The sequence below is a fragment of the Alexandromys fortis genome, unplaced genomic scaffold, assembly GCF_014885135.2.
Source record: "Alexandromys fortis isolate MF-2015 unplaced genomic scaffold, M_Fortis_MF-2015_v1.1 scaffold_48, whole genome shotgun sequence".
Taxonomy (NCBI): domain Eukaryota; kingdom Metazoa; phylum Chordata; class Mammalia; order Rodentia; family Cricetidae; genus Alexandromys; species Alexandromys fortis.
The window spans coordinates 2,969,933-2,996,073 of record NW_026067947.1 but is presented as its reverse complement, the minus strand read 5'-3'; the positions used below and the strand labels follow the sequence as shown (position 1 = coordinate 2,996,073).

The 26,141-nt window shown below is 45.4% G+C and overlaps 1 protein-coding gene across 12 annotated transcripts in view; it reads left to right on the top strand.

Annotated features, from left to right (window-relative positions):
- Positions 1-26,141, top strand: part of Foxp1 (forkhead box P1) — a 622,100-nt gene that overhangs the window by 459,136 nt on the left and 136,823 nt on the right. For all 12 annotated transcript variants that reach the window (XM_050149366.1, XM_050149370.1, XM_050149375.1 and 9 more), the window contains one exon: positions 13,616-13,801. In XM_050149366.1, the coding sequence (XP_050005323.1) occupies positions 13,616-13,801 (186 nt within the window). The remainder of the gene's footprint in view (positions 1-13,615; positions 13,802-26,141) is intronic.

The window sequence follows — 26,141 nt, the reverse complement described above, 5'->3', positions numbered from 1 at the left end:
TGTGCACTTGTAGGGAGGCAGAGACAGGCAGATCCCCGGGGCTCCTGGCCAGCCAGCCTAGCCTATTTGGTGAGCTCCAGACCAGTGAGAAACTCTCCATTCAAGTAAAAGGTGAGAAGTGACATCCAAGGTTGGCCTCTGGGCTTAGCACTGACACCACACACCAGGAACAGGCACAGGTTTACACACTCAAAGGAGTACATCTGTGATCTCTTTAGTGCTTCCTTAGGAAAGGAAGGTTGTTTGTTTGTTTGTTTGTAATTTAAATTCTTTAACTTGGCTGGGTGCGGTGGTGGTACAGGCCTTTAACTCTAACAGTTGGGAGGCAAAGGCCAGTGGATTTTTGTGAGTTTGAGGCCAGTCTGGTCTACACAGTGTGTCCTAGGGCAGCCAGGGCTATTTAGAGAGACCCTGCCTCAAATAAATAAACAAACAGATGAATAAATAAATGAGTAAATAATCAAGTAAGTAACTAAATATAGAATTTAAATTTCTTGAAAATTGCATACTGTATTTAAGTCATTCTAGTCATTTTCCTCTTCCTGTGCCCTACCCCTCCCTCTTGAGTTTCTGACTTCTTCTCCTGTATATTGTTACACCCAGTCACTCACACACAACCTGCGGAGTCTGCTTAGTGATGCTCTTACGTACATATGTTTAAGGATGACCACTCGGGAGTGCATAACCTATCAAGGGTTTATCATCCACCGCCACTCTCCCTCTCCCAGCAACCATTGGTTGCCTGTAGCTCCTCATCTTGGGGTAGAGCTTGTGAAATTTCTCCCATCACCTGGTGCTGTCACTATGTAGGTCTTGCTTGAGCAACCTCGTTGTTTGGATTTCCTGGGTGCAGCCCCCCCCCCCCGTTTCCACAGCATGTCATGGTTCCTGGCTCTCGTAATCTTTTCACCCCACTCTTCCGACATGTCTTTCTTCCACATGGCGATTGCGTTGTTGACGTGTCGGTTGGAGCTAGGCATTGCCAGAGCCCCCGTTCTTCACATTTCCACCAGTTGTGGATCTCTGTAATGGGCCGCATAGCCTACGAAAAAACTTGGCTGAGGCAGGATTTGCGACACACTCACCTAGCTCCTGCAGTTACTTTTCAAAGAATCCACAGTGCTGGCAGCTTGTCCCAAATGACTTGAAGAGACCCCCGGGGAACAAGGGATGGTCATGACTGCATCTCTGTCCCCAGAGCAGATGGGAACAAGGTGGCCAGATAGGTAAGAACATACAGGGAGGAGAGCCGGGGATGCCTGGGCTGGTGAGTTTTCACAGCAGGAGACTAGGTAGCTGCTGGGGTCAGAGCAGTGTTGTTCTCCCGGGCCTGAGAGCATCATCAAACTCTGCTTCTTGATAGAACTAACTTGCCAGCAAAGACAGATGTGGTGGAGATGGGTGTTTGGTGGCCTTGGACACGTAGGCCTGCCAAAGTGACAGTCACTCTAAGCATCCTGGGAATGGGGAGATTGGTTGGGAAAAAAAGAAGTTTTTTTTTTTTTTTTTTTTTGTCCTGTGGGGGAAAAAGACTGTGAGGTTAAAAAGCATGCTACTATAAAAAGGCCATTTCTTGTCCTGAACCCAGAAGGAACCAAGGCCACTCCTGTTTTGGGCTCCCGGTGTCACTGCCATCTTTGGGCTAATCAGTGACCTTGTACAGTTTGAATATCTAGTTCTCTGGAGACAATGTTTGTTTGTTTTTGTTTTTCGGCCCTGGCACTCATTCCACTCATGACCTTGAGCTAGTCACATTTTTTTGTTTTTCTACTTTGAATCAAGAATCATAAAACTTTCCTCATCTCCCTGAGGATGGCAGACAACTGGAGAAGAAACAGCAGGGGGTAGCTAAAGTCAGAGTGCCTGGGGATGGGACCCACTCAGCAGCAGCTTTACTTCAGCCGAGTTCTCTGTGTACAGCTGGGCAGATGGCGTTTTTTTCCTTTTCCTAGGGCCCCTTTGTTATCTGTGTCTGCGGTGCTGGGAGTCGAACTCGGGCCTTTTTGAGGCAAGCATTCGATCTCTGAGGTGCAAGCTCAGGCTCAGCCCTTAAAGTGTTACCAGACAAGAGAGAGGGAGAGAGAGAGAGAGAGAGAGAGAGAGAGAGAGAGAGAGAGAGAGAGAGAGAGAGAGAGAGAGGCTTTCTCTATAGTCCTGGCCATCCTAGAACTCTCTCTGTAAACCAAGCTCGCCTGTAAGGAACTCAGGGAAGCACCTGTGTCTGCCTCCCGAGTGCTGGGATTAAAAGTGCATCCACCACTGCCCAGCTCTGAGCCTCCATCGCCAAATGCCACTGCTGTTTTCAGTGCTGCTTTATGGAGGTCAGGAGACAGCGTGCTCCTCCTTTCCTGCAAACACTTTCTGTTTATCATCAGTCTGATTTGGGCAGCTTTTTTCTTCTCCTTGTTTGTTGGTTTTGTTTGTTTTCCTTTTTCTTTTTTTTTTTTAAAATGATTTATTTTTATTTTATGGGCATTGGTGTTTTGCCTGCATGTGTGTCTGTGTGAGGGTGTCAGATCCCCTGGAACCGGAGTTACAAATAATTGTGAGCTGCCGTGAGGGTGCTGGGAATTGAACCCAGGTCCTCTGGAAGAGCAGCCCATGTTCTGAACCTCTGAGCCATCATCTCTCAAGCTCCCTGTTTGTTTTCTGTCTCTTCCAGAATGTTACCTCTAAACCATTTTCAGTCTTTGCATTTTCTTTCCTCCTCTTCTTATTCTTTCTCTTCTCCCTCCTCTTCCTTCTTTTTCTTCATTCAGACTGTAGGCAAGAGAAAGGCCTTTGGGAAGCAAAGCCTTCACAGGTGTTCACTGCCTCTTATGATATCCTGAGTGTGTGTGATTCATATTACAAACAAAGGAATCTCTCTCTTTTTCTTCTCTCCCATTCCACCGTGTGTGTGTGTGTGTGTGTGTGTGTGTGTGTGTACAAGAACTCTGTTTCTATTCGAATCACAGAAAACCCAGTATACTTTCAAACACACCTAGAGTCTTCAAGCTTCCCCATTAACCAATCAGAATCTGTGGCCCCAAAAGATGTGAATCTTTATTAGTCATAATGAATGGCTGGGACTCAACCTCATAAAAAGGGCTAGTCAAAAAACAGGGGTTAATATCAGGGGTTATAGATCCTTTGATTGATTTATCCGCACATTTGACCCCTGCATTTCCTGTCCTGAGCACTGTAAAAGGTTTGTACCATTTACTCAGTACTTTTTTTTTTTTTTAAGTCTGGACTTTCACAAGGGGACAGCAGCACTGGATGCAGCATCCAAGCTCACATTATTTACTTCTTTCATATATATTGTATTGTGTGTGTGCCTGTGTACACATGACTCTGTGTAAGGTGTCATCTTTCCTCTTTGACTCTCCATGTTCCTTCTTTTTTAAAATAATTTATTTTTATTTTGTGTGCATTGATGTTTAGCCTGCATGTATGTCTGTGTGAGGGTGTCAGATCTTGGAGTTACAATCAGTGCTAACTGCTGAGCCATCTCTCCAGCCCTCCCCTCCCACCCTCTCTCTCCTTTCATTATTCATTTTAGTTCACTTAATGTGTTTGGCATTTTATCTGTATATGTCCGTGCACCACATGCATAAGTTACAGGTGTGAGCCAACATGTGGGTACTGGGAATTGAACCTGGATCCTCTGGAAGAGCAGTCAGTGCTCTCAAACACTAAACCATCTCTCTAGGCCCTATGTTATGTCTGGAGACAAGGTCTCTCACGGAACCTGGAATTTGCTGTTTTGCCTGGGCTAGCTTGGCTAGTCAACTCCAGGGATCCTCCTGTCTCCAGTGTCTGGATTACAGACTAGAGCCATCACACTTGGCTTTTGTCCTGGCCCCAGGTCCTTGTGCTTGCCCACTGAACCATCCAGCCACCCCAGCTCACATTTTAGGTGGTTCCCAATAAACTTGAATCCTGTGTTTTGCCCTAATGATCACATTGCCTGAAGTCGTAGCCCCCAGGCTGTGATCTTGTCCAACTCCCATGAGTTCAGCAGGCTGGGCTTGGGCAAGGCCGAAGTGGAATCTCTCCAAAGACAACTCAGGTGCAGGAGCCTTGGCGCGGGTGACTCAGAGTCTGGCACTGGCTCCAGTGAAGGGCAGCCAGCTAGTGCTCCGACAAGGTGGTTATAGGTTCCTGTGTCCGTAGGAGGAGAAGGATGGGCTGGCATGTTCCTTCTTTCTTGCTGTCTTTCTTAAGAGACTTCAAACAGACTTCCTGAATGTTTATAGCCATTAAACTTATTTCATTCAATTTTGCAAGATCATAGATTGACCTTTTTTGTTTTTTTTAAAGTCTCATGAAAATTCTTAGTCTTTGGCGGGAAGTATCCTCTGTGTGCCTTCCAAGTAGAAAGACATTAGTCATAATCGCTGGTGAATACAGGGTATGTTGACCCCTGCTGCTCCCTAGCTCTCCATTAGGGGTGTGGCCTGAAGCAGAACCCTCCCCCTGTCTGGGCCTTCTGATCTCTCTCCAGGTATCTGCAGTTGAGCTGCAGTGGCACTCTGGTCCCAGCATTAATGCTGACGAGCTGCTGTGGCGGCAAGCCCGCTTCCCATCTTCTCCCTTTCCTCAAAATAAAATAGAGTCAGACACAAAATATCACTGGCCATCTTCCATCCTAATGGCATTCAAACACGGAAGAGTGTTCCCCGCCTTTTCTGCTCCTGTGTTTGGAAAATGTGTTCAGTTCTGAAGTGGAAACGATAAATAAAGAAAGTGAGGGATGCACTCAGTGATTGTCACCACGATGCCTCCTCTGTGCGTGGCATAATCAGTATGAGGATCAAGTCAGTGCAGGTGTGTGTGGTCTGGCATGGAAGAGTGTAGTGCAGAAAAGTGCTGGCTGGGGTGGGATCCAAGAGTGGTGTGGGTGCCTGGAGATGCCTCCTCTCCCCATGTGACCTAGGAACCACCTTCTTCTATATGAAGGATACGTTTTAACTTTTTATGCGCCCCCGCCCCTGCCTTTTTGAGACAGGACAGGATCTCACTCTGTTATCCAGGTTGCCTTGGAACTTACAGAGCTCTGCTTGCCTCTGCCTCCCCAGGACTGGGATTAAAGGCTTGGGCCACCCTTCCCAGCCCTCTTTGATTATATCCCAGACAGTGTCAGACTGCTGCTGAGGTGCAGTCGGGTCCTGAATCTCATCATGTCTGTCTTCATATTGTTCTCTTTTGCAAAGACTGTGGGCCACTTTAAGAAACCCAGGCAGGATGTCCCATCTAACGATCTACTCGGGGTGCCCGTGCTGAAATCTCAGGGTGCTTGCCCCAGCTGTCAGGACTGAGGGAGGGGCTGCTGAGAGAATCTTTGGCCTACCTCCAGGTGACTAATTTAACAGTGTCCCAGTCAATCTCAGGCTGTACTCTGCTCCAGCCGCTTCAAAGATTCGTGTCTGCTGGATTGACGAAAAGTGGCTGTCTGGAATCCATATTCCTGTTTGTGTATAACAGATTAGACCCAGACAGTGTTGGGCTGGTTTGAGGGGTTTGTGGGAGACTATTATATGGCTGTTAACCACCCAGACTTGTAGAGAGAACATTTTATTCCATTTGGGCATCAGTAATAGTACCTCATGGTTTGTTGAGGACCTTTCTTGCTCTGTGTGTCTCATACTTACACAGCCACCTGCATGGTGGTTTCCTTGGACATCTAATATTTTCCAGTCACTAGAATGCTGGTGTGAGATCAGCCTTTTTCCCCAAAGGCTCAATGTGAAATACATTGTCAGTGTTTTGGAAGATCCAGTGTGGAGGAGTAGGCAAATGATCCAGTCAGTACAGTGCTTTCTCTTTGGACATAAGCGACCTGCATTCTGTTCCCCAGCGCTCACCGAAAAGCTAAGCAAGATGTGGGTGTTGTTCTGGGGAGGCGGAGACACAGTGACCCCTGAGGCTTGCTGAATCGGTGAGCTACAGGTTCAGTGTGGAAACCATGTCTTCAAAATAAAGAGGAGAGCCGGGCCGTGGTGGCACAAGTGTGAGTTCCAGGACGGCCAGGGCTACACAAAGAAACCGTGTCTTGTACTCCCCATCCCCCTAAGCTCCCCCACCCCCCAAAAAACCCAAAATAAAACAAAAATAAAGTGGAGGATGATTGAGGACATTTTATATAAATCCATGGTCTCCACATATACTTGCACACATAGTCAAACACACCACACACACACACACAGACAGAGAGAGAGAGAAAAATATACCATAGTTTGGAGAATTTGCTGCTTCCAAATGCTGGTGACTCTGTAGCCCCTGCAAGACATTGTGGTTTCTTTGCATTCCCTCCTGTGGAAGGCTCCAAGGGAGATGGAGATATGGGTTTCCCACAGGCTGCCTGCAGAGCACTGTCCCCCATGAGTGCTAACCTTTAAGGCCATTTTGCCTACTATGCCTAAAAAACAAGAGGTGAGTGGCTTGCTGGTGGGACCTGTGTGTGAAGAGGGCCAGAACGAGGTGCAGTGTTGGATGCAAGATGTCTTTCCTTCCAGATTTCTCATGCTTTTTAAAAAGTGTGTATGATTGTTTGTCTACAAGTGTGTGTGTGCTGCATGCGTGCCTGGTGCCCATAAGGTGAGAAGAAGACATCGAACCCCTGGAATTAGAGTTACAGATGATTATAAACCGCCGTGTGGGTGCTGGGATTCAAACCTGGTTCCCCTGGAAGAGCAGCCAGTGTTCTTAATCACCCAGCCATCCCACCCCTGCATGTGCAGTGGCTGTTACTAGCCAGTGAAAATACCAGAGGAGCAGGTTTTGTCTCGAGGGGTATGAAGAATCCAGACGAGAAAGTAGAGGAAAGGTGACCAACTCTGACCTACTTCTAAAGCTACGAAAGGGGGAAATTCCCAGTGTAGACAGTGGATCGCCAAGTTACCCCTGGCCAGTCAAGTACATGCCTTTGGTGGGTTTTGTTCTTATTTTTTTTTGAGGTCCTGTGTATTGAACCCAAAACCCCACACATGCTAGACAAATTCTCTATATGTCACTAGACCCACCCCCACTCCCAAACCCCCCACCCCCGTGTAAGATAGACTCTCACTGTGGTAGCACTGACTGGCCTAGAACACCCTATTTTGCAATGCTTACCTTTAACAGGTTTTCAGTAAGTAGCCCAGACTGGCCTTGAGTTTGTAATCCTCCTGCCTTAATCCACGCAGTGGCTTGGATTACAAACCAGGTCCTGCACCACTGAGAGGCTGTCAGTTACCTGATGGAAACCCCACATACACAGGAGTTTATGTTCAGTTTCTCATGGTTTCGGCTTTTGAAGCACATGGATGTGTTTTTTACCTTCCAGGTCCTTCTGAAAAACATATAGGTGGTTGTGAGCTTCGGGAACAGCTAATTTGCAATCCCTTTGCCTGTTAACTAAACCGAAATTGTCTTGAGGAAGCTGACTTTTAAAGGATAGGCTTAGAGAAATTTCCCTCAAGCACAACAAACAAAACACAAGTTAAGAAGCACAAACAGCAGACCCGGACAGGACCGTCTAGGAAGTTACTGTTAAAAATTAAATCCAACGTCGTGCACATGTGTGTCAATATATTGCTCTTTTGACTTTTCCCTACTCATTTAAATGGGTAAAATCTCTGCTTGTTTTATGAATTCAAGCGGAGAAGATGATTGACCAAATTTGGCCTATAGTCTATATTGTGTGGGCCCATGACCCAAAACTTTCCAGGCACCTTTTTTTTTTTTTGGAGGATCTCCAGGTGTTAATCTCATAAGACAGACCACTAAGTGTATTACTTAAAATCTCTTCTAAAGGTTTCTTCCTTCCAGCTTGCTTTACATATGTGTGTGTGCTTGCAAAATCTATATTTTATGTAAACATGTTAGTAGCTCTTTAAAGGCGGTAAACATGTTTTTGAGTACCGGCTACCTTGTTAAACATGCTAAACATAGGATTACCTGGCCCCTCATCTAAGCACCTGCTATGAACCTGAGACACATGCCAGAGGAAAAGATCCTTGGAAGAAGCAGGTGGCACTCGTTTACTTCAAAAGAGAAGGCATTGTTGAGAAGGGGACCATCTTGAATCCAGAGAATGAAGACATATTGCAAACGCCCAGGTTCCAGGTTGCTATGGAAATATAGCCAGGCAAAGTAGCAACCCACCTTATAGTTTGCAGGCTCTGCGTAGATACTCAGAGATGTCCCTGGACCTTGGCACCTCTGATCCCTTTTGCTGATAGAGAAGGGTCAAAGCCAAGCGGCAGCCAGGCAGTCAGTCCAGGTGAAGGTTCTGCGCATGTGCACACCCGTTTCTGTAAGTTCACAGGGCTGCTTCTAAGTGCAGGCTTTATCAGCTGCTTCGGCGGGGGTGACACCCTCCAACTGAGCCTTTATAGTAACCTGATCTCAGTGCTCAAATACAGCACAGAGTCGTCCAGTGCCAGGCAATTGTCACATCTTTTATAAAGGAAGTGTTGATTCAACCCAGCCAGGAAGAGCCACCAAGAGTGAAAGGTCTCCAGAGATGGGATTGGGCCATTCACGTTATTTACATTAGCGCTTAGCCTGGAACATGAGCCGGGGCGCTATGTGCTAGAAAAGAGAAGCCCTTTGATTTATTCATGTCCTTGCATACGAATGCTCTCACCTCTTCTTCTCTTCCTCTTCTTTCTTCCTCTTCATCTTCCTGTCCTCTCCATCCCTCTCTCGTATGTATACAGACACATACCCACATACTTAGTCTACTTCCAGTGAGTCTGGTTTTATCTTTTAATAGCACATGGAAATCTTTTCTCCAGTTGTCACTGAGACACTGTTAGGAAAGGAAGATCTGTCCTTTCTCATTTCTCTGTGGTGCTAGAATAAAGATCATCTCCTGGAACTAAAGTACTGGAACCTAACATAAAGGGTGTCAATTTGTATTGACACACTGTGGATCAAAATGGCTGTTACACAGATCTGTGGGGCAGTCTTTCCAAATCTTCCTCAGGTCAGATCAACCGTGAACACAAACTAAGGTTGACGAACTCCTGGTCCCTACCCCCTGTGGTGGTTTGAAAGACAATGACCCCCAAAAGGAGTGGTGGCACTCTTAGGAGGTGTGGCCTTGTAGAGGAGGTGTGGCCTTATTGTAGTAGGTGTGGCCTTGTTGGAGGAAGTGTGACACTGTGAAATAGGGCTCTGAGGTATCATATATGTTCACAGCATACCCAGTAAAGCAAGGCAGTTCACTTCCTGTTACCTGCCAGTGAGGATGTAGGACTCTCAGCTCTAGCACCACTGCCTGCATACCACCACAATGATAATGGACTAAACTTCCGAAACTGTAAGCCAGCCCAGGAGTTGCCATGGTCATGGTGTCTCTTCACACCCAAAGAAACCCTAACTAAGACACCCTCTCCTCACTTTCTAAATCCTGGGATTACAACCCAAAGTCTGAGCATTAAAGCTTTGCAATTTCTTTTGTGGGCGACACCTTCAACTCCAGATGGTACAAGTTTAGATAATAGGGAATTTGTGAAAACACCCCTTAGTGTCTGGATGTCAAAGCATACTATACATTCACATCAATTAAGTTTTAAAATTCTTGTTGAGGCCCATGCTGGTTTTCAGTTTATTTTTTGAGAGTGGTATCCCCCCCCCCCCCGCCCTTTGCTACCATATTCATAAGGCAAGAGAATTAACATGGGACATTTGTAACAGTTTTATACTCCAGTGATTTATTTTCCTCCTAATGTTCTCTCTATCCAAGAGACTTGGAATTCCTTTCTTTGTTTTTATTCACTTGCAGACTCAACCCCCAAAGCCATTCTGTATAACTCCATGTTTTGTTCTATCTTCTAGAGGTTAAATGATGTGTCCTTGGTAGACACACACGTTCCTACAGCCCTCTCTGTGTTTCTATCTTCCCTCCTTCTCCATGTGAAATGTGTGGGGAGCCTGGGGTTCATCATATGAGCAGATAAGTTCATATGGTCTGAAAAAGACATCACGGTGATGTGGGATTCCAAATCTTCCTCAGATCAGATCAACCTTGAGCACAAACTAAGGTTGACCTTGAATTCCTGGTCCCTACCCCTCTGTGTTGGTTTGAAAGACAATGGCCCCCAAAAGGAGTGGTGGCACTCTTAGGAGGTGTGGCCTTGTAGAGGAGGTGTGGCCTTATTGTAGTAGGTGTGGCCTTATTATAGTAGGTGTGGCCTTGTTGGAGGAAGTGTGACACTGTAAAATATGCTGTGAATATCATTGGTTAATAAAGAAATTGTTTTGGGCCTATAGCAGAGCTATAGGAGAACAGAGCTAGGGGGGTGCTAAAGGAAATGCTGGGAGAAAGGAGGCGGAGTCAGAGATAAGCTATGTAGCCCTGCCAAAGACAAGATGCCAAAACTTTAGCCAGTAAGTCACAGCCATGTGACAATACACAGATTAATAGAAATGGGTTAAATTAATATGTAAGAGTTAGCTAATAAGCTAGAGCTAATAGGCTAAGCAGTTATTTAATTAATATAGTTTCTATATTATTATTTCAGTTTCTGGGCAGCTGAGGAAACAAACAAGAGGCCTCTTTCAACATCACAGGGTTTACAGACTAGCTTTGGGTAAAAGCCCTTGTTACACAGGCCTGAGGTCTTGAATCCAATTCCTGGAACACACATAAAGGTGAAGGAGAGAACTGAGGTCACAAAATGTCCTCTGACCTCCACAGGTAGCTATGCACAGCCATCATATACACAGTAATAATAATAATAATTTAAAAAGTGATCAGCTATGTAAGTCACTTTTTCCACACTTGACACTGTCAGAGTAAACCTGAGGATTCCTGCAGTTTGCTCCGAGCATATAATGATTAGGCAGAGCCTGTTCAGTCAACATGGGTTGTGAAGGAAACTCCCCTGTCTTCTGACATGTATGTATGTGCTCCTGAGAGTCACTGTGTATGCATGAATGCTTTTTTGTGAGACACATAATACCATCCTTAGACAGTATTGGTTCTAGAAACTTCGGTTGTTTAAACGTCAAAAGCTTGGTCTTCAAATGCTTTGTGCATCCTGGGTAACAATGCAGTTGGGTGTTCTCTGCCTCAGAACTGCACGCAGGTAGCCTCTGGTGCGCCTCTTGCATTTCTCTGCAGTATGTTTTTCTGTCTGCTGCGCTCCCACTCTCTGCTTCTACCTCACAGCTGGAGCCCCTTTGGGGATTTACCCAGGACCATCTTACAGGAAGGCTCATGGTGTAGAATAGTGTCCTGTCCTGCATGAAAAGCAGGGGAGCTTCATGGGAAACAGCTAAGGGAATGTGGCTAGTAGGAGAGGCGTTGCTCCTGCAGGCACCTTGCACAGGGGACTATTTTTCTTATATGATATAAATGAAATCTTCACTCTGCCCACTTTTCCGCCTACACATGTACTGAACGTCTCCAAGGAGACAAGGAAACCCAGAGTCCAGTGATGGTGAATCCTCCACCAAGGCAGCAGGCTGGAGTCCCAGGCAACTCTCCCAGGCGTCTTACCTTCCAGCTGCCCCTCTCAGACAGCACTGAGGCAAATGAGCCTCTCCTTTCCAGGCGAGAGAGCCTGGGCACTTTATATGCAGGGCTCTTGGGGTGAGTTCAGTAGAGGCGGCCAGCCTGGCAGAAGAGGGTGGCTGTAGTCAGGCGATGTCATAGGCAGGCTGCACAACTGGGGACAAGCTCTGTCCCGTGTCTCCTGCCATTTGGCACTTCCGTTTGTTTGTGTTCCTCGGTGCTTCTTAGCGCGGAGGCACGCCTCAGTCCTAAGAAGTATCCTAGAAGTTCTTTTAACAGTCTTACCTTAGGAGCTCTGTTGAGTCAGCTAAGAAGGATGCTCACCATCACACGCTCATCTTCTGTAGATGTCTGCTCCCGTGCAGGAATCCCTCCACTGTTTATCATTCCCCTGTTCTCATGAGTGTAGCACATGGGAGCCCTAGCCTTACGACCCGTCCTGCCCTCAGCGTTGCCATTGAGTTCTTTTACCTGTGCACTTCCCTATCCAACTCACTTGGCTGATCTTCTCTGAGGAAGCCAGGACCATGCCAGTCCTTTATGGCCACTTTCCAAGTCCACATTATCAGAGTTTGTTTGGGGGGCATTGATCACATCTCTGTGCGCCTCTTCCTTGGGGCACAAATAATATAAGTTGCCACATTAAAATATATATTTGTGGGGGACTAACGACATGTTACAGTGGTTAAGAGCCCTGTCTGCTGTTTCAGGGAACCCTAAGTTCAGTTCCAAGTACCTACCTCATACAGCTCAGTTTCCTGTAACTGCTCCAAAAGATCTGACACCCTCTCTGTGCTCCATGTGGCCTTCATGCGCAATGCACATATATGTATGTGCCCCCCCCACAATCATTTAATCTTTACAAATCGTTTAAATGATATGCATTAATTTTCCTTTTGTGTGAATACATCACTTTGAGAGCATCCTTTCTGGCTCTTTATATGTATGTTTTTGGCTCTCATTTGAGTAGACCCAAGCAATCTGACTTCTCATGTGATTTTCTAGCGCAGCGCCTGTACACCTCAGGTTCCTACGGCTTACCCCGCTCTCAGTTTCACAAGAGCGTGGTGACCTGCTGTTAGTTTTATGGCAGTGAATATCTTCATTCTGGCCATATCCATGTTTCTAATACTTCTTTCTTCGCTTGAACTTTAAAAAAAAAAAAAAAGGTTACTCGACTACCCGACTATGTTGAACCTTTAAAGGTCTCCTCTCTTTTTATTTTGTCTTACTGCTAATTCATACCACTTCAATAACTGCTACCTTGAAAGAGTCATTTAGCCTAACTAGTTTGGTTCTTGGGACCATAGCAAAATGTTTAAGATGACCCCAGGTCAAGCTTTTCTTTTATCTCTGTCTGTTGGTCTACACAGGCAGCTCAGGCTAAACACAACCTCCGAGGATGACCTTTGACTTTGAAATACTTTAGAGATACCATAGCCAAAAGTTTTCATGTTGGGAAGAAGAGCACCTACACATAATCAGTATACTAGACACACACACACACACACACACACACACACACACTCACACACACACACGCTCAGCTGAGGATGACCTTGAACTTCTGACCTCCCTGTTTCTACCTCCTACGTTCTAGGATTGCAATTTGTGCTACCATGCCCAGTTCACATGAGAAATTGAACCCAGGGCTTTATGCGTGCTTGGCAAGCCCTCTGCCAGCTGAGCCCTATCCCAGCCCATCAATGTGAGATCATTCCTGATATGTGTCCATCTGCTCTAAGGGTTCTGTGGAAATCGTTGTTCCAGTGGTGTCTCACTTTCCTGTGACCCACTGCCCAGCTCGTTCTCTTTATTTGGATGCAGGTGAGGTTAAAATATGTAAAACTTGAGTCCCAAGTTTCCTCAAGAAAAATCCCGTATCTACTAACATAAGAACTGTGCCTAAGATGTCATGGGTGATTTCACCAAATCAAAGGAAATGCAGACGCATTCTGGGATGTTTTCTATGTCGGCCACCTAGAAGGTTCATTGGCCATTTCCTTTGCCTGGAAATGAGAAAGTGAATGTCATCACTGAAGGGTTTTTCCCCAAGATCCTCTTTGTGAGGGAGTCCCCAGACCTGTGTGATAACAAAACTTTTCCCTTTACTTTTCCTTGCAGGCCCTGCAGGTGGCAAGGCAGCTCCTTCTTCAGCAGCAGCAGCAGCAGCAACAGCAGCAGCAGCAGCAGCAGCAGCAGCAACAGCAGCAGCAGCAACAACAACAGCAGCAGCAACAGCAGCAGCAGCAACAGCAAGTTAGTGGATTAAAGTCTCCCAAGAGGAATGACAAGCAACCAGCTCTTCAGGTAGCAATTCTTTAAAAAAAAAAAAAAAAATGACTGTCATCCCCTTTTCCAAGGCTGAGAAGCTGTAAAGAGACAGATTATCAATACCATTGCAAACTATCCGAGGAAGTCTTGTGCAAAATATGCCTTTTTAGTTTATGAGCTGAATATGACATAAGAAAAATATCTATTTGACCTAAAGTTTTGGGTTTTAAGGGGTGGGTATTTTATGCCACAAGTTTTAATGTTGTAAGGAATTCAACTCATAATTCAATATGTCAAGGGACTCACACATATATAAAACAGCACTGATCACATCATCCATCCATCCATCCGACTTCACTGTTCCCCCTTTCCAGGGTCCTGTAACCATTTTTCTACCTTCAAGTCGACTCCTTCTTGTTTCCACAAATGGGAAAGAGCAGACAGCACTTGCCTCTCTGGATCTAGCTAGTTTCATTAGTGATACATCCTCCTTCTTCAGCCATTTTGCTACAAATGACAGGAAGCTGTTCTTGGTGGATGAAGTGATCCCGTTATTGTTAATCCACTTATCCGGTGATAGGCACGTAGGGTAATTCCACGTCTTAGCTATCATGAGTTGCAAATATCCTGTAAGTATGTCAATATATTATTTATTTTCTATGTTTTCATAAAACACATGATTAAGGCAACTTCAAAGCAACTGCAGGATGAGGAGGTTTATTTGGGCTTGCCATTCCAGAGGGATAAGAGGCTATCATGGCTGGGAGGCCTGGCAGCAAGTATCAGACTTGGCAAGAGAAAGCTGAGAACTCACATCTTCAGCCCCGAGCAGGAAGCAAAGAGAATGATGTGGAATGGTACAAAGCTTTTAATCTCCAAGTCAGACCCTAGGGCCTTAATTCCTCTAGCAAGGCTGAACCACATAAACAGCGCCACCAACTGGGGACTGAGCAAATGCCTGCGACTGTGGGGGACATTCCACTTACCACCACAACTGATTTCCTTTCCTTTGGTTTACCCCCAGGAGTGGTCTAGATAAATCATGTGATGGTTCTGGTTTTAGTTTTTTGAGGCTCCTCATACTGTTTGAGGACCCTTCACCATCCTTTTCACAGTGGCTAGATTAATTGACTTCCCCATTGACAACATGTAACGTTCCTTATTCAGGAGACATATTTGCTAATCATCACTAGGGGACAAGGGTGAAGAGATGTTCCTCACATCTCATCAGTTTTGGACCAAGGAAGCTGTTCACCATTCCTCAGTGCCCAATGAACCCTCCAGAAAGGAGTGCTCTTGAGCAGCTCCAGATGTCCCCAGTGTCAAGAGCTTCTGTTTAGCCCCATGTGGATGTCGCCCTTCTGATATTGTACCTGGTAATGAGTATAATAGAACACATGCCCTCCTTTCCGTAGATGTTTGCAGAATGTTTCTGAATCATTAATTGAAAGTGGGGACCAATTTTTATGAAATGATAACAAAAGGAGATTGTCTCAACAACTTCTCCGTTCAGGCACATCGAGGCCAAGGGGTTAATAGAGTCGAAAGAGGAGTGAGTTCATAAAATCTAATTTGGATTCAAATCTTGGAGTAGAAAATTGCAGCAGAAATTGCAAAGAAACTTGAGTCGTTGTATTTATGCCCACGTTCAAGGTAGAAGATAGGTGTTAGGTGCCCCCCCACCCCCCACATGGAGGCTATGGACGGGTTTCTCGCTGCAAATTTTGGGACAACTTGGGAAGATCAGTGGCACACTGTTTTAGCAGTCAGTGTGCAGTCTACGTGTGTTGACTTCTCCCTGCGTTAGGATAAATTAGTGCCAACTTCCAAAGTACCCTGCCCAGGTTGTCCTGTCCTTGGTACGCCAATTCTGGTTCTCCTGTTGTGTCAGGGAAACTGTCCCTCTTCCACAAAAGTTCAGCCTTATAGTGACAGGTTCTTGGGCAAGTTGAACATCGGCGTGAGCTGTTTACAAACTCTTCCAAAGACAGCTGTTTGGTAAACTACCAGCAACTCGCACCCCCTTACCGCGGCGTGGACACGGGCGCGGGAGACAGTTATAATGAGGTGCAGTGCCGTGGAGGGCGGATGTCAGGTGTTATAAGAAGGGCTTTGTTGTGCAGATGTCTTAAGAACAGCTCACGAGGATGAAATATGACTGTGTTGACCTTTCAGCTGTGAGCTTATTTGTCAGGATTCAAATAAGTTGAAAGGATCAAACTGAACAGTTTCCATAGTCAGTCTGGGAATTGTATTTCAGGGGTCAGCAGCGGAGGCCACATTGCAGATTCCATAACATAGCCAATTGTTGGTACATATTAAAGTACCAGGGCATCTCCTGCAGACAGAGAGGCAATTAAAATTCTAATTTATTAATGTATACAGGGAGCTGGCCCAGCCTGTCACTCAGTGATTCAAATGCCTGTCCGTACTTTGGCCTCCTTCTTGGAGCCTCTCACAGCCTTGAACATACTAGGAGTCCTGCTGAATTTATCAGGCCTCTAGTGCATTGGGAAAATGGCAATATAGTATCGGGAAGAGGGTGTCCCTAGTGCAGCTTTGGCTTGAAGTTTTTAAAACTATATGAAGATACTGTCCAATCATAGTGCTGTAAAGAGTTGAATGTCATTATGAGTAAAAATGAACTGGATTTGCTTTTCCGTGTGTGTGTGTGTGTGTGTGTGTTAAACATATCAAAGACTGACACTGAATGTGTTATGTGTTACTCATTCCGGCTCCATAAGTCTTTTGTTTTGAGACACTCCATAGCCTTGGGTGGCCTAGAACTTGCTATGTAGGCCAGATTGGCCTCAAACTCCCAGAAATCCTCTTTCCTCAGCAGTAAAGGGGGACACCACCATACCTGGCATTACACCTTACCTTTTGAGACACAATCTCTCATTGAACTTGAATCCATCAGTTCAATTAGGCTGCTTACCATTGAGCTCCAGAGGTCCTCCTGTCTCCTCCTCCCCAGACTGGAATTACAGTCACAAATCTCTGTGCCTCATTGTCACATGTGTGCTGTGATCTGAACTCAGCTACTCATGCTGGAAGCCCTGTATCAGTGTGCGATCTCTCTAGCCCCAGTACTTGCAATTTGAAAATATGGCATTTAGGGTAATGGGTAGAGGTTCGTCAGGGCTAACTAGATATGCGAAGTAAAGTTTCGGGGGGGTTCCTTTGGAAGACTCTATTTCTTCTTGACCATTAAGGATTCTGGCAACCTCGTCATGGAGTCTGACATGTAGCATGTATGATCATGACTAGGACAATGGGATAGCCAACTGTGATATGCTCTGTACTTCAGTCCATGCAGTAAGGATAAAAAAATGGCCATCATGAAGACCAGTCTGCTAGGATCATGCTGAGTTTCTTTTTAGCCCATCAGTGGTAGAACTGACAAGTAGAAAATTTAGACCAATTTTTTGGGGTTATTGTATATGTGTGCATACGTGCGCGCATGTGTGTGAATGTCTTTGTGTCCTGACGTGTTACTGAATATAGGGTCACTAGAATCCAGTAGGAAGCTTAATTAGTTTAGCTGGCCTTCTACTAACAAAAAGGAGAAATTGCTAACCTCAGTTACATGGTCTAATACCTTGTTATAAAAGGATGTATGTAGCCTTGGTGCTCCTCTGAAGAAATAACCTTGACAGAGAAGTCTATTCTGGCATGCCTTGTCCTCACTGGGCGTCTCGCCTGGAGTAGCTCAGAAATAAAAAGGCAATCCTCCAGCCGCCCTGCCCAGCGTTCCCCTCTGATCTCCTTACCCTTTATAACTCGGCAATCATAAACCCGTGCTAGCAGATTTCAGATCTGCATAGAGGAAGGCTTGACAGGGAAGGAGGATTTGATCTGCTGAGAGCTTGAGATGGAAGGGGGAAAAAGGAAAAGAAACCTTACGTCTCCAGAGATGCCATGGCTCGTATTTAAGCATTTATCACACTTGCCCACTTCGTGTTTGGCAGCGCACTTCAGTTTCACAGGCTGAAGAGACAAACGAAAGGAAAGGAAAAGTGAGAGGAGGCTACAAGTGGTTACTTGATAGAGACAGAGATCATGAGGCCAAGCCAGACGTCACCAAAGTGGGCTAATTTCAATATTAGAGAAAGGCAGGCTGCAGATGCATGCCCGGATCTCACTCAGCGCTTGAGTTCTCCAGACACAGCCTGCATAATCGATGAAGAAGGCATGAGCCAGGTGTATAGGCCACTTTTGGGGTTCTTGACCGGTATTCTGCTCATCGTCTTACATTGTCTTTTTGCTTATGCTGTTAATTTGCCTTGCAAATTTCTCTTATGAATGATAGAAATGGAAATTGAGAATTGGCTCCATCCTAAATTCACAATCAGAATGATCTGAATTCATTAAATGCATTTTGGCGAACATTCCCAGAAGAGCCTCTGTGTGCTGGGTGCTGGGCGAGTGCTCATAGGACCCTAAACTGTTGACACAGACCTTGCCTTCAGAATGCTTCTGCAGCTATAAATGAATTAATTTGATTTTGCTCAAAAAAAAATAGAGGTGGGTAAAAATAGTAGGCTTCCTTTTATAAATATTTATATACTTCGGAAGATTGCTTAAACAAGTGGAAGAAATGCCTAATGGTGCAGGTGTGTTCGTAACCCTCAAAGCAGGAGACTCTACTGGCTAGCAATTAGTTTGCAATAGATGAATAATTTTTATTGATCAAATTTTGGAACCTTGACTGCCGTTTCTGGGTAGTAATTCCTTTTGGTTCTTTAAGCGTTTTACTTGCTGGCTGGAACACAGCCCCTGGAAGGAAGTCAAGTGACACAGTTTCTCCTCAGAAAGTAAAAGTATACGCAGGTTCCACAGCGTGTGAGTGGAGACAGAAAGCAAGCCTTGTGTGTTACTTTCAGTGGAAAGCTGACCACCACTCCAGGCTGGCTGTAGATACCGTGAACTTGAAGCCAGGCGTCTGACCAGTTCCCCTCTTGTCTGTCCCTTTCCCTTTAAGGTTATGGGCTGTGCAAGCCCCTGACACAGGGGGGCTTTTTTTTTTTTTAAAGAATTATTAGTGAAATCTACTGGAGGACCAGGCCAGCCTTTGACTCAGGATTAGAAGGGGTCCAGCTTTGAGGTTAAAGCACAAGATTCCACAGGTGTTTGGTTTTGTTAGCCATTTTTTAAATTTGCAGTTATTTAAAATGTTCTTTAGGCAACAAGAGGTTTTTTTTTCCCCCATTTTCTTAATGCCACACAGTATAGCATGTCAAATCATTTCTCTGTCACTCTCTAAGGAATGAGTTGCTAAGAGAAAACCCTTAAAGAAACTTCAGTTTTCTGTTGTACTAGTGAGATGGGATGGCCATGGAATACCAGTCCATAAAAAATACCCCTGTGCACTGGGCTAGCAACGTAGTGATTCAGGTAATTGAATCATGTCCCTTGATGGTCTAAGCGAGCAGTGCCTATAGCCAGCATCTCTGGTCTTGGAAACAGGTCAGAAAAGTCAAAGCATTGGTCCCTTAATGAGATGTCTTCTGCACACCTTTGGAGAATCCCACATCCCTAAAAGTAAGTTTTGATAAGGAATTAAAAAAATAGAAATTATTTTTGAAGTATTTTCTAAATCTTCTAGATCATACAAACTATCAAAAATAAATGACCGAAGAAGCCAAAGAGCTGGCTTAGTGGGTGAAGACGTTTATTGTTACGAGCCTACTGGCTTGAGTTTGAGCTCCGGTGTCACAGTGGAAGGACGGAACTGACGCCACAAAGCTGTCCTCTGACTTCCACACATGGGCCGTGGCTCACATGCATGCATCGTGCACCCGTGGACACCCAATAACAATAATTTAAATATATAAGACAAGAACACCGGCCTTCCCTCCCTCTAGCAAATATCTATGTTGCACTCCTTTGCATTCAGTGTTTAAGGGTTTCATGTGGCTCGCTGAGGAGCCGAAGTTCCTAGTGCTGGCTTTAGATTTGTTTCTAATAGTCCCATTCTGTCCTTTCCTCCAGAATGGTGACGTGACATGTGTCAACAGGGCTTGTGTTGCCTGTTTCATTCTTATTTAAATATAATACAACTATGTGCCAGTCTTACAAGGACAACCCCACTCCATGACTGGGTGTGTTTATTTTATTGGTAATCTTGCTCTGGACATTTATATATGCTTAGCTTACCTCTGTGCACTTGAATATTAAAGTGCACATTAAATGTTATTTTTTTTTAGTTAGGGTTGATATTGCTGTGATGAAACACCATGACCAAAAGCAACCTGGGAAGAAAAGGGTCACTTGGCTTTTATTTTCACAGCACTGTTCATCATCAAAGGGAGTCAGACAGGAACCTGGAGGCAGGAGCTGATGCAGAGGCCATGGAGGGATGCTGCTTACTGGCTCGCTTCTCATTCTGCTCAGCCCGCTTTCTTATAGAATCCAGGACCACCAGCCTAGGGATAGCACCACCCATAATAGACTGGGCCCTCTGTCATCAATCATTAAGAAAATGCCTACAAGGTGAGCATCCAAACTGCCTAGGCTCCCACAAAGCCAATACGTGCAGTAGGATCCAAAACCCATTGCCATTGTTCTTGAGTTCTCAGTAGTCCTCCTTGTCCGCTATGTTCAGCGAGACCGGTTTTATCCCGGGCTTTTTTCAGACCCAGGCCAGCTGGCCTTGGTGAGTTCCCGATAGAACAGGGCAGGGAACCTTTGGGCTGACGAGGGAGGGGGGGGACTTGATTGGGGGAGGGGGAGGGAAATGGGAGGCGGCAGTGGGGAAGAGACAGAAATCTTTAATAAATAAATATATAAAAATAAATTAAAAAAAAAAGAAAATGCCTACCGCCTGATCTTATGGAGGCATTTTCTTAGTTGAGGGTCCCTTCTCTCAGATGATTTTAACTTGTGTCAAGTTGTCATAAAAACTACCCACCAAACCGTGTATGTATCACCACGAGCAGAGTGTGTTAGCTTATGGAAGCTCAGTGCTCAGTGTAGAACAGCCGCATAGCAGTTCTGTGGGCTAGGCGACCACTTCCTGGAGAAGGAAAACAAACTCTGAGAGGTTGATGGGAGTTGCCAGCAAACACCCAGGCAGGAGAGGAACACTGGTGGGTAGCCAGAATTTGGAGAGCCTCAGGCCTTCCATGTGCTACAAGACACTAATAGTCGCCTCTCCTTCCATGTGTATTCTCCCAGCCCCTACCGAAAGTTGCGGTTTCCATAAATAAGCAAATTATTATGTTTTCCATGTCACAAACCAAAAGCCGTATGAATAAAAAACTAATTCCACTGTGACTATCTGACTTCAAGGGGCGGGATCTTAGATCTGCGCAATTTTCTCGTTGCGGCCGTCTATTGTATCTTTGTGTGTATAAGTACTGGCATGTGTGTCTCTGCGTACGTGCGAGCATCTGGGCAGTGAGCAGCAAGGAAGAAGAATGATTCCTTTACCTCAAGGCTGACTACTCCTCTGAGCTTGTGTGTGTTGGAACATGGGATACTGTGTTGTAATCACGGCAACGGGCTAGGAGGTGGAGAGAGGGACAAGAGAAAAAACATACTTGACTGGTCAAAAATGTGTAAATTGCTGACAAAGTGACACATGTAATTAAGAGTGTTCCTACCATTTTACCTTGTGGTTTCCACCTCCAGTGTTGAAAAAGAGAGCGACTCCCACCTCGCTAATTACCATTATCACTGAAACTCTGGGGCTGGAGTCATTAGTTCCATGTGCATTTAATTAGAGGAAGGCTGAAATTGGATTTAACTTATTACTTTTTCATGGATCACTTTCTTGTCATCACTTCAAATTGGATTGCAGCCCCAGGTAACTAATTATGAGAGCCACAGGATCAAGAGTGAAAAAAAAAAAAGGTAATTAGGACTAACACCGTCGGACCCTTGCTGGTCATCTACTTGGGTTTCAGGAGAGGGGGTGAGGGGAACAAAAGAAACAACCGGCTTTTGCAGTATTACAGACGGGGGAGCTGGAGCCCTGCGCGGTTGCTGAGCATCACGGGAGTGTGTCACCACCCATAGTGGCTTCTGTGATACACAGCTGAGCTGAAGATGTTGACTCCACGTGATCCCGCCATCGGTTACTTCATACATAGATTAAACTTGTGAAAACAACATTTTGGGCGGAGGCATGAGGTTTCTCGCCAACTGTGCCATCTGAGGGCCTCACGTATATGATTACAGCCACGCTGTCAAGGCGCCTGTGCTCCAGAGCACAGGGTAGCTTAGGTCCAGGGAGCTAGGATTTAGTGGACGTATTAATGCTCCAGAACCATCACTCACATCTAATGGGAGGATACGTCAGTCGGCATTATAGAGAGGTTTCGAGGTTCCTTATTTGGGGTTTTTGTCAGAGTTTCCGGCATCTTGCAGTGTTCAGGTCATTTCCTTTGCTTCTGGTTTGCTCCCCTCCAGACCCACGCAGTCCAAATTCTGCAGAGGCTTCCTGGGGTTCTGTATCTCTTTCCACCCTCATTGAAAATGCTTTAAATTATATTGCTTCCATGTGTTGAGCAGAACTCAAAACTACAAGCAATCAATTTTATAGATATTGTCTGAAAAAATCCTGATGACAGTTAGAGGATGTGAAAGGACTGGCTTGAAAGTCCCGAGTCCCAAGTGTGGAGATGGCGTGTGTTCGCGTGTGTGTATGTATGTGTGTGTGCGTTCGCGTGTGTGTGTTCGTGTGTGTGTGTGTGTGTGCTTACTTTTCAAAGTTCTGGCTGTCAGATTTTCCAAAAGAGCGGTTCTTAAATAGACCAGAAAGGCTGGCAAGATGGCTCAGCGGTTTAGAGTATGGGCTGTTCTTCCAGAGATACCCAGGTTCAATCCCCAGCACTCTCGTGGTGTCTGACGACTATTTATAACTCCAATTCCAGAGGACCCAGTGCCCTCCTCTGCCCTCCGAGGGCACTGTATACATATGGTGCACAGGCATACATGTAGGTAAAATGCCCCCACAGATGAAAAAATAAGTTCCTTTTTTCTTTAAATAAAAAGAATAAGAAAGAAGGAAACCAAATGTGAATCCACTATGGTATCTTAGTGAGAATCTCCTTATGAAATCCAACAGGCAGAAAAACACTTGGTTCCCCATTAAGATGACTCACCAGCAGCCGGCTAGGGTGCCTTTATGTTGTTGAGAATCGGTTTTAATGTTCTGCTAATGTAAGCAAATCACGGTGAGTCAGTGGTGAGTGACTTCCCACCCTAGTGAGCCAGCCTTGCTCTGGAGTGTCAGTCGGGATGAGCCTTCCAACCCCACCTCCAGACCCCCTCATCAGAGGTCACCCCATTCGTGTTACTCTCAGAGTGATAAAACACCCTTCCTGGAATTACACGTCTCTTTCCTGTGTAATCCTTCTAAGCAAACTGGCAAGACCCAAAATAGTAATCATCAAGTCTAATGCAGAAAATTAAGGCTTTTTGGTTGGTGTTGTTGGAACATCTTAAGTTGATTTAGGATTTTTGTACACAGTATTTGTCTGTGGTTAAAAGGGGGCACGCTGAGGTCAAGTGATGTAGTGTTTTCCATTTTTCCATATGAGCCTCTCTGTGTGTGATAAAAGTGGACTCCTTGATTTTTTTTGTAAGTCTGCAAGAATTTCTGATGGAGTGCAGAGGTCAGTGACGTTCCCTGTCAGTCTGAGCAGCCAGTATTGGTTAACTACTGGTTTTTCATCATTTTTCTCTCTCCCTCCCTCCCTCCGCTCCCCCTCTGTGTGTGTGTGGGGGGGAGAGAATTTTCTTCCATGCTCCCAACTCCCTCTACACTGTGCCACTTTCCTGACATGCCCAGTGAGGTCCTCCAACCTGAAACTCATTAGCACACAGCCTTGGACTCTGTCCAGTGGTTAGAAAATTTCCTGAAGCCGAGAATACCAGCATTTGGTGCAACATCATGGACTTGAAGTGACAATGGGGGGAGTCGTGTTCCCCTGGCACCCTGCCTGGTCAGGAAAGCCAGCTGACCTCAAAACACAGTGAGGCAGAGGTCACACATATGGCACGGGCGTGCAAACTTTGATCCTCAGAAGAACCTCTTCTGAGATCATGGGCACGGCAGTCTTTCCCCTCAGCCGGGCATTTCCAATGGGCTCAACAATCTCGCCAGCGTGAGCTGCAAGAACATGAAAGCAATTAGAGAACATGAAGCCCAGATCGCATTTTTCACTTCTGAAAGTAGTGGATGTAATCCTTCCTTCATGCATGCATTCATGCCTTTCAAACTGTATTGACTTGAAAGTCACTCTGTGGAGAGCCTGTGATCAGGACACCACCCTGCCCTGACCTCAGAAGAGTTACGCTGTGGGTCAGGTTCAGTTGAGCTAGGTTTTCAGATATCTGTCCAGAAAGATAACCACAGTGATAATAAACACCGGGGGTTATGTAGTTCTCTCCGGCAGGCAGCTCCTCCACAGCAGCCCTGTGGGAGTTTTAGCCCCATCTCTATTGTACACATGTGTGCATGTGCTTGTACACAGGTGCAGGTATGCATGTGGAGGCCAGAGATCGGTGTTGGGATATCAGTCACTTTCCATCTTATTTTAGTTCTTTATTTTTACTTACATGTACACGTGTGTCTGTATGTGAGGGGATGCCGAGGGACAGCATCAGGTTCCCTAGTACTGGAGTTAGAGACAGTTGTGAGGTGCCTTGATGTGCTGGGATCGGAAGAGCTCTGGAATAGCAGCAAGTGTTCTTAACTACTGAGCCATCTCTCCAGCCCGCCCACCTTATTTGTTGAGACAGAGTCAGTGAACCTGGAGCTTACTGATTAGGCTGGACTGACTGGCTAGCAAGCCTCAGGGATGCTCTTGTTTATTGCCTCCCTTGTTACCAAGGTCCAGGAGCTCTGCCCTGGCCAGGGTTTACATAGGTCCTTAGGATCTGAACTCATGTCCTCATGCCGACAGACCCTTGACTAATCCATCTCCCCAGCCCTCACTCCTCTCATCTCCTGAGGAGGAAAGTAGCGGAAAGAGTGATCTTGCCAGAGGCCATGAACCTGAGAAGTGACCCATCCAGGACTCCCGCCCACTTCATCTGGCAATATAGTCTGCATCATTTTGAAGCTGCCTTGAGAGTCTCCTGGGCACAGCACACAGGCACAGCGAAGGGAACAGAATGGGCGTTGCTAATGCCTGGTGCTCCTCACTAACCACCAGACCACATGGTCTCCTAATTTGGACATGTGTTTATGGGCATGTCTGAAAAATAGCGCCTGTAATTGAAATATGCGCTTTCTGAAGGGAAATGACGCTTGGGAAAGAGAAGAAAGCCGGGTATTACTCAAAGCCTGCAGACCACTCTGTAAGTAATTGTCTAAACGCAGTCGTTGAAATTGAGAAGCAGTTTGGAAAATGTACAGTTTGGGAAATTTGTGTTTCGATGTAATTACGGTAGTTGTGAGCTGATGTCATGCCTAGTAACTGTTTTTGTATTGCCTACGCCTTTGTTACTGAGTTGTGATATCATGAGCAAACTATTATAAACATACCATGGATATAGCATGCTTGTGTAACAAAAGATCGGGAACTTTTATTAAGTTTGTTTTGCTTGTCATATTGTAAAAATTTATTATGTGTACTGTGTATATTAGAAACAGATTTGGGTAATTCTGTCTAAATGAAGTCATCCCGGCTATTTCCAGACTGTCTGTTTTTGGTTGTGAATAATTTTCATACATCAGATGGTTGTCATATTTAGTTGCTCTCAAGATTTTAAAGAGAACATATCCCATTTTGAACTTTTGCTAGACTTCAGTCTCCTTGCTGTTGGGATTGTTTGAGTTTTAAATTATTGCCCAGTAAATTACAGAGACCAAGCTCTCATTGTTTCTGAAGGGCCTGGGTTGCTGCCTTCTATTCATAGCTTGCCCCCCTCATCAAAAGGACAGATTTTTAACTACTTAAGCAGTAGAGTTTTAAAACCACCAAGACTCAACTGGGCAAAGAGCACCAGCCCTTGTCCTTTTTCGTTACAGCCTGGTGAACTACTCTGGTAAATATTCCGGCCGACAGAGCCCAACATTTATTGGGATTCCTGGTAAATGTGGATTTTAAATGGGTAGTTCCAAACTCTTGGGTGGCTTCTACCTTCCAAACCACTCTCTTCTACTTCTTGTGGCTGCTGAACATTTAGAACCAGAATATTCCAGAATATTCGGTAGACTGCTTTAGCTTTTGTGTTGCTTGCTTGTTTGTTTCTTTGCTTTTGCCCCCCCCCCTCATTTTTCTCATCCCTACCCTACAAATCCACCGAATTCTGATGTTGTCTCTGTTCTCACTCATTCTAGTACTGTATGTTAACTTGGCTAACTTGTATTTAGCTGTGAGGTTGGCTTCTTCTAAACTTTTTGAAATTGGAGTTTCTG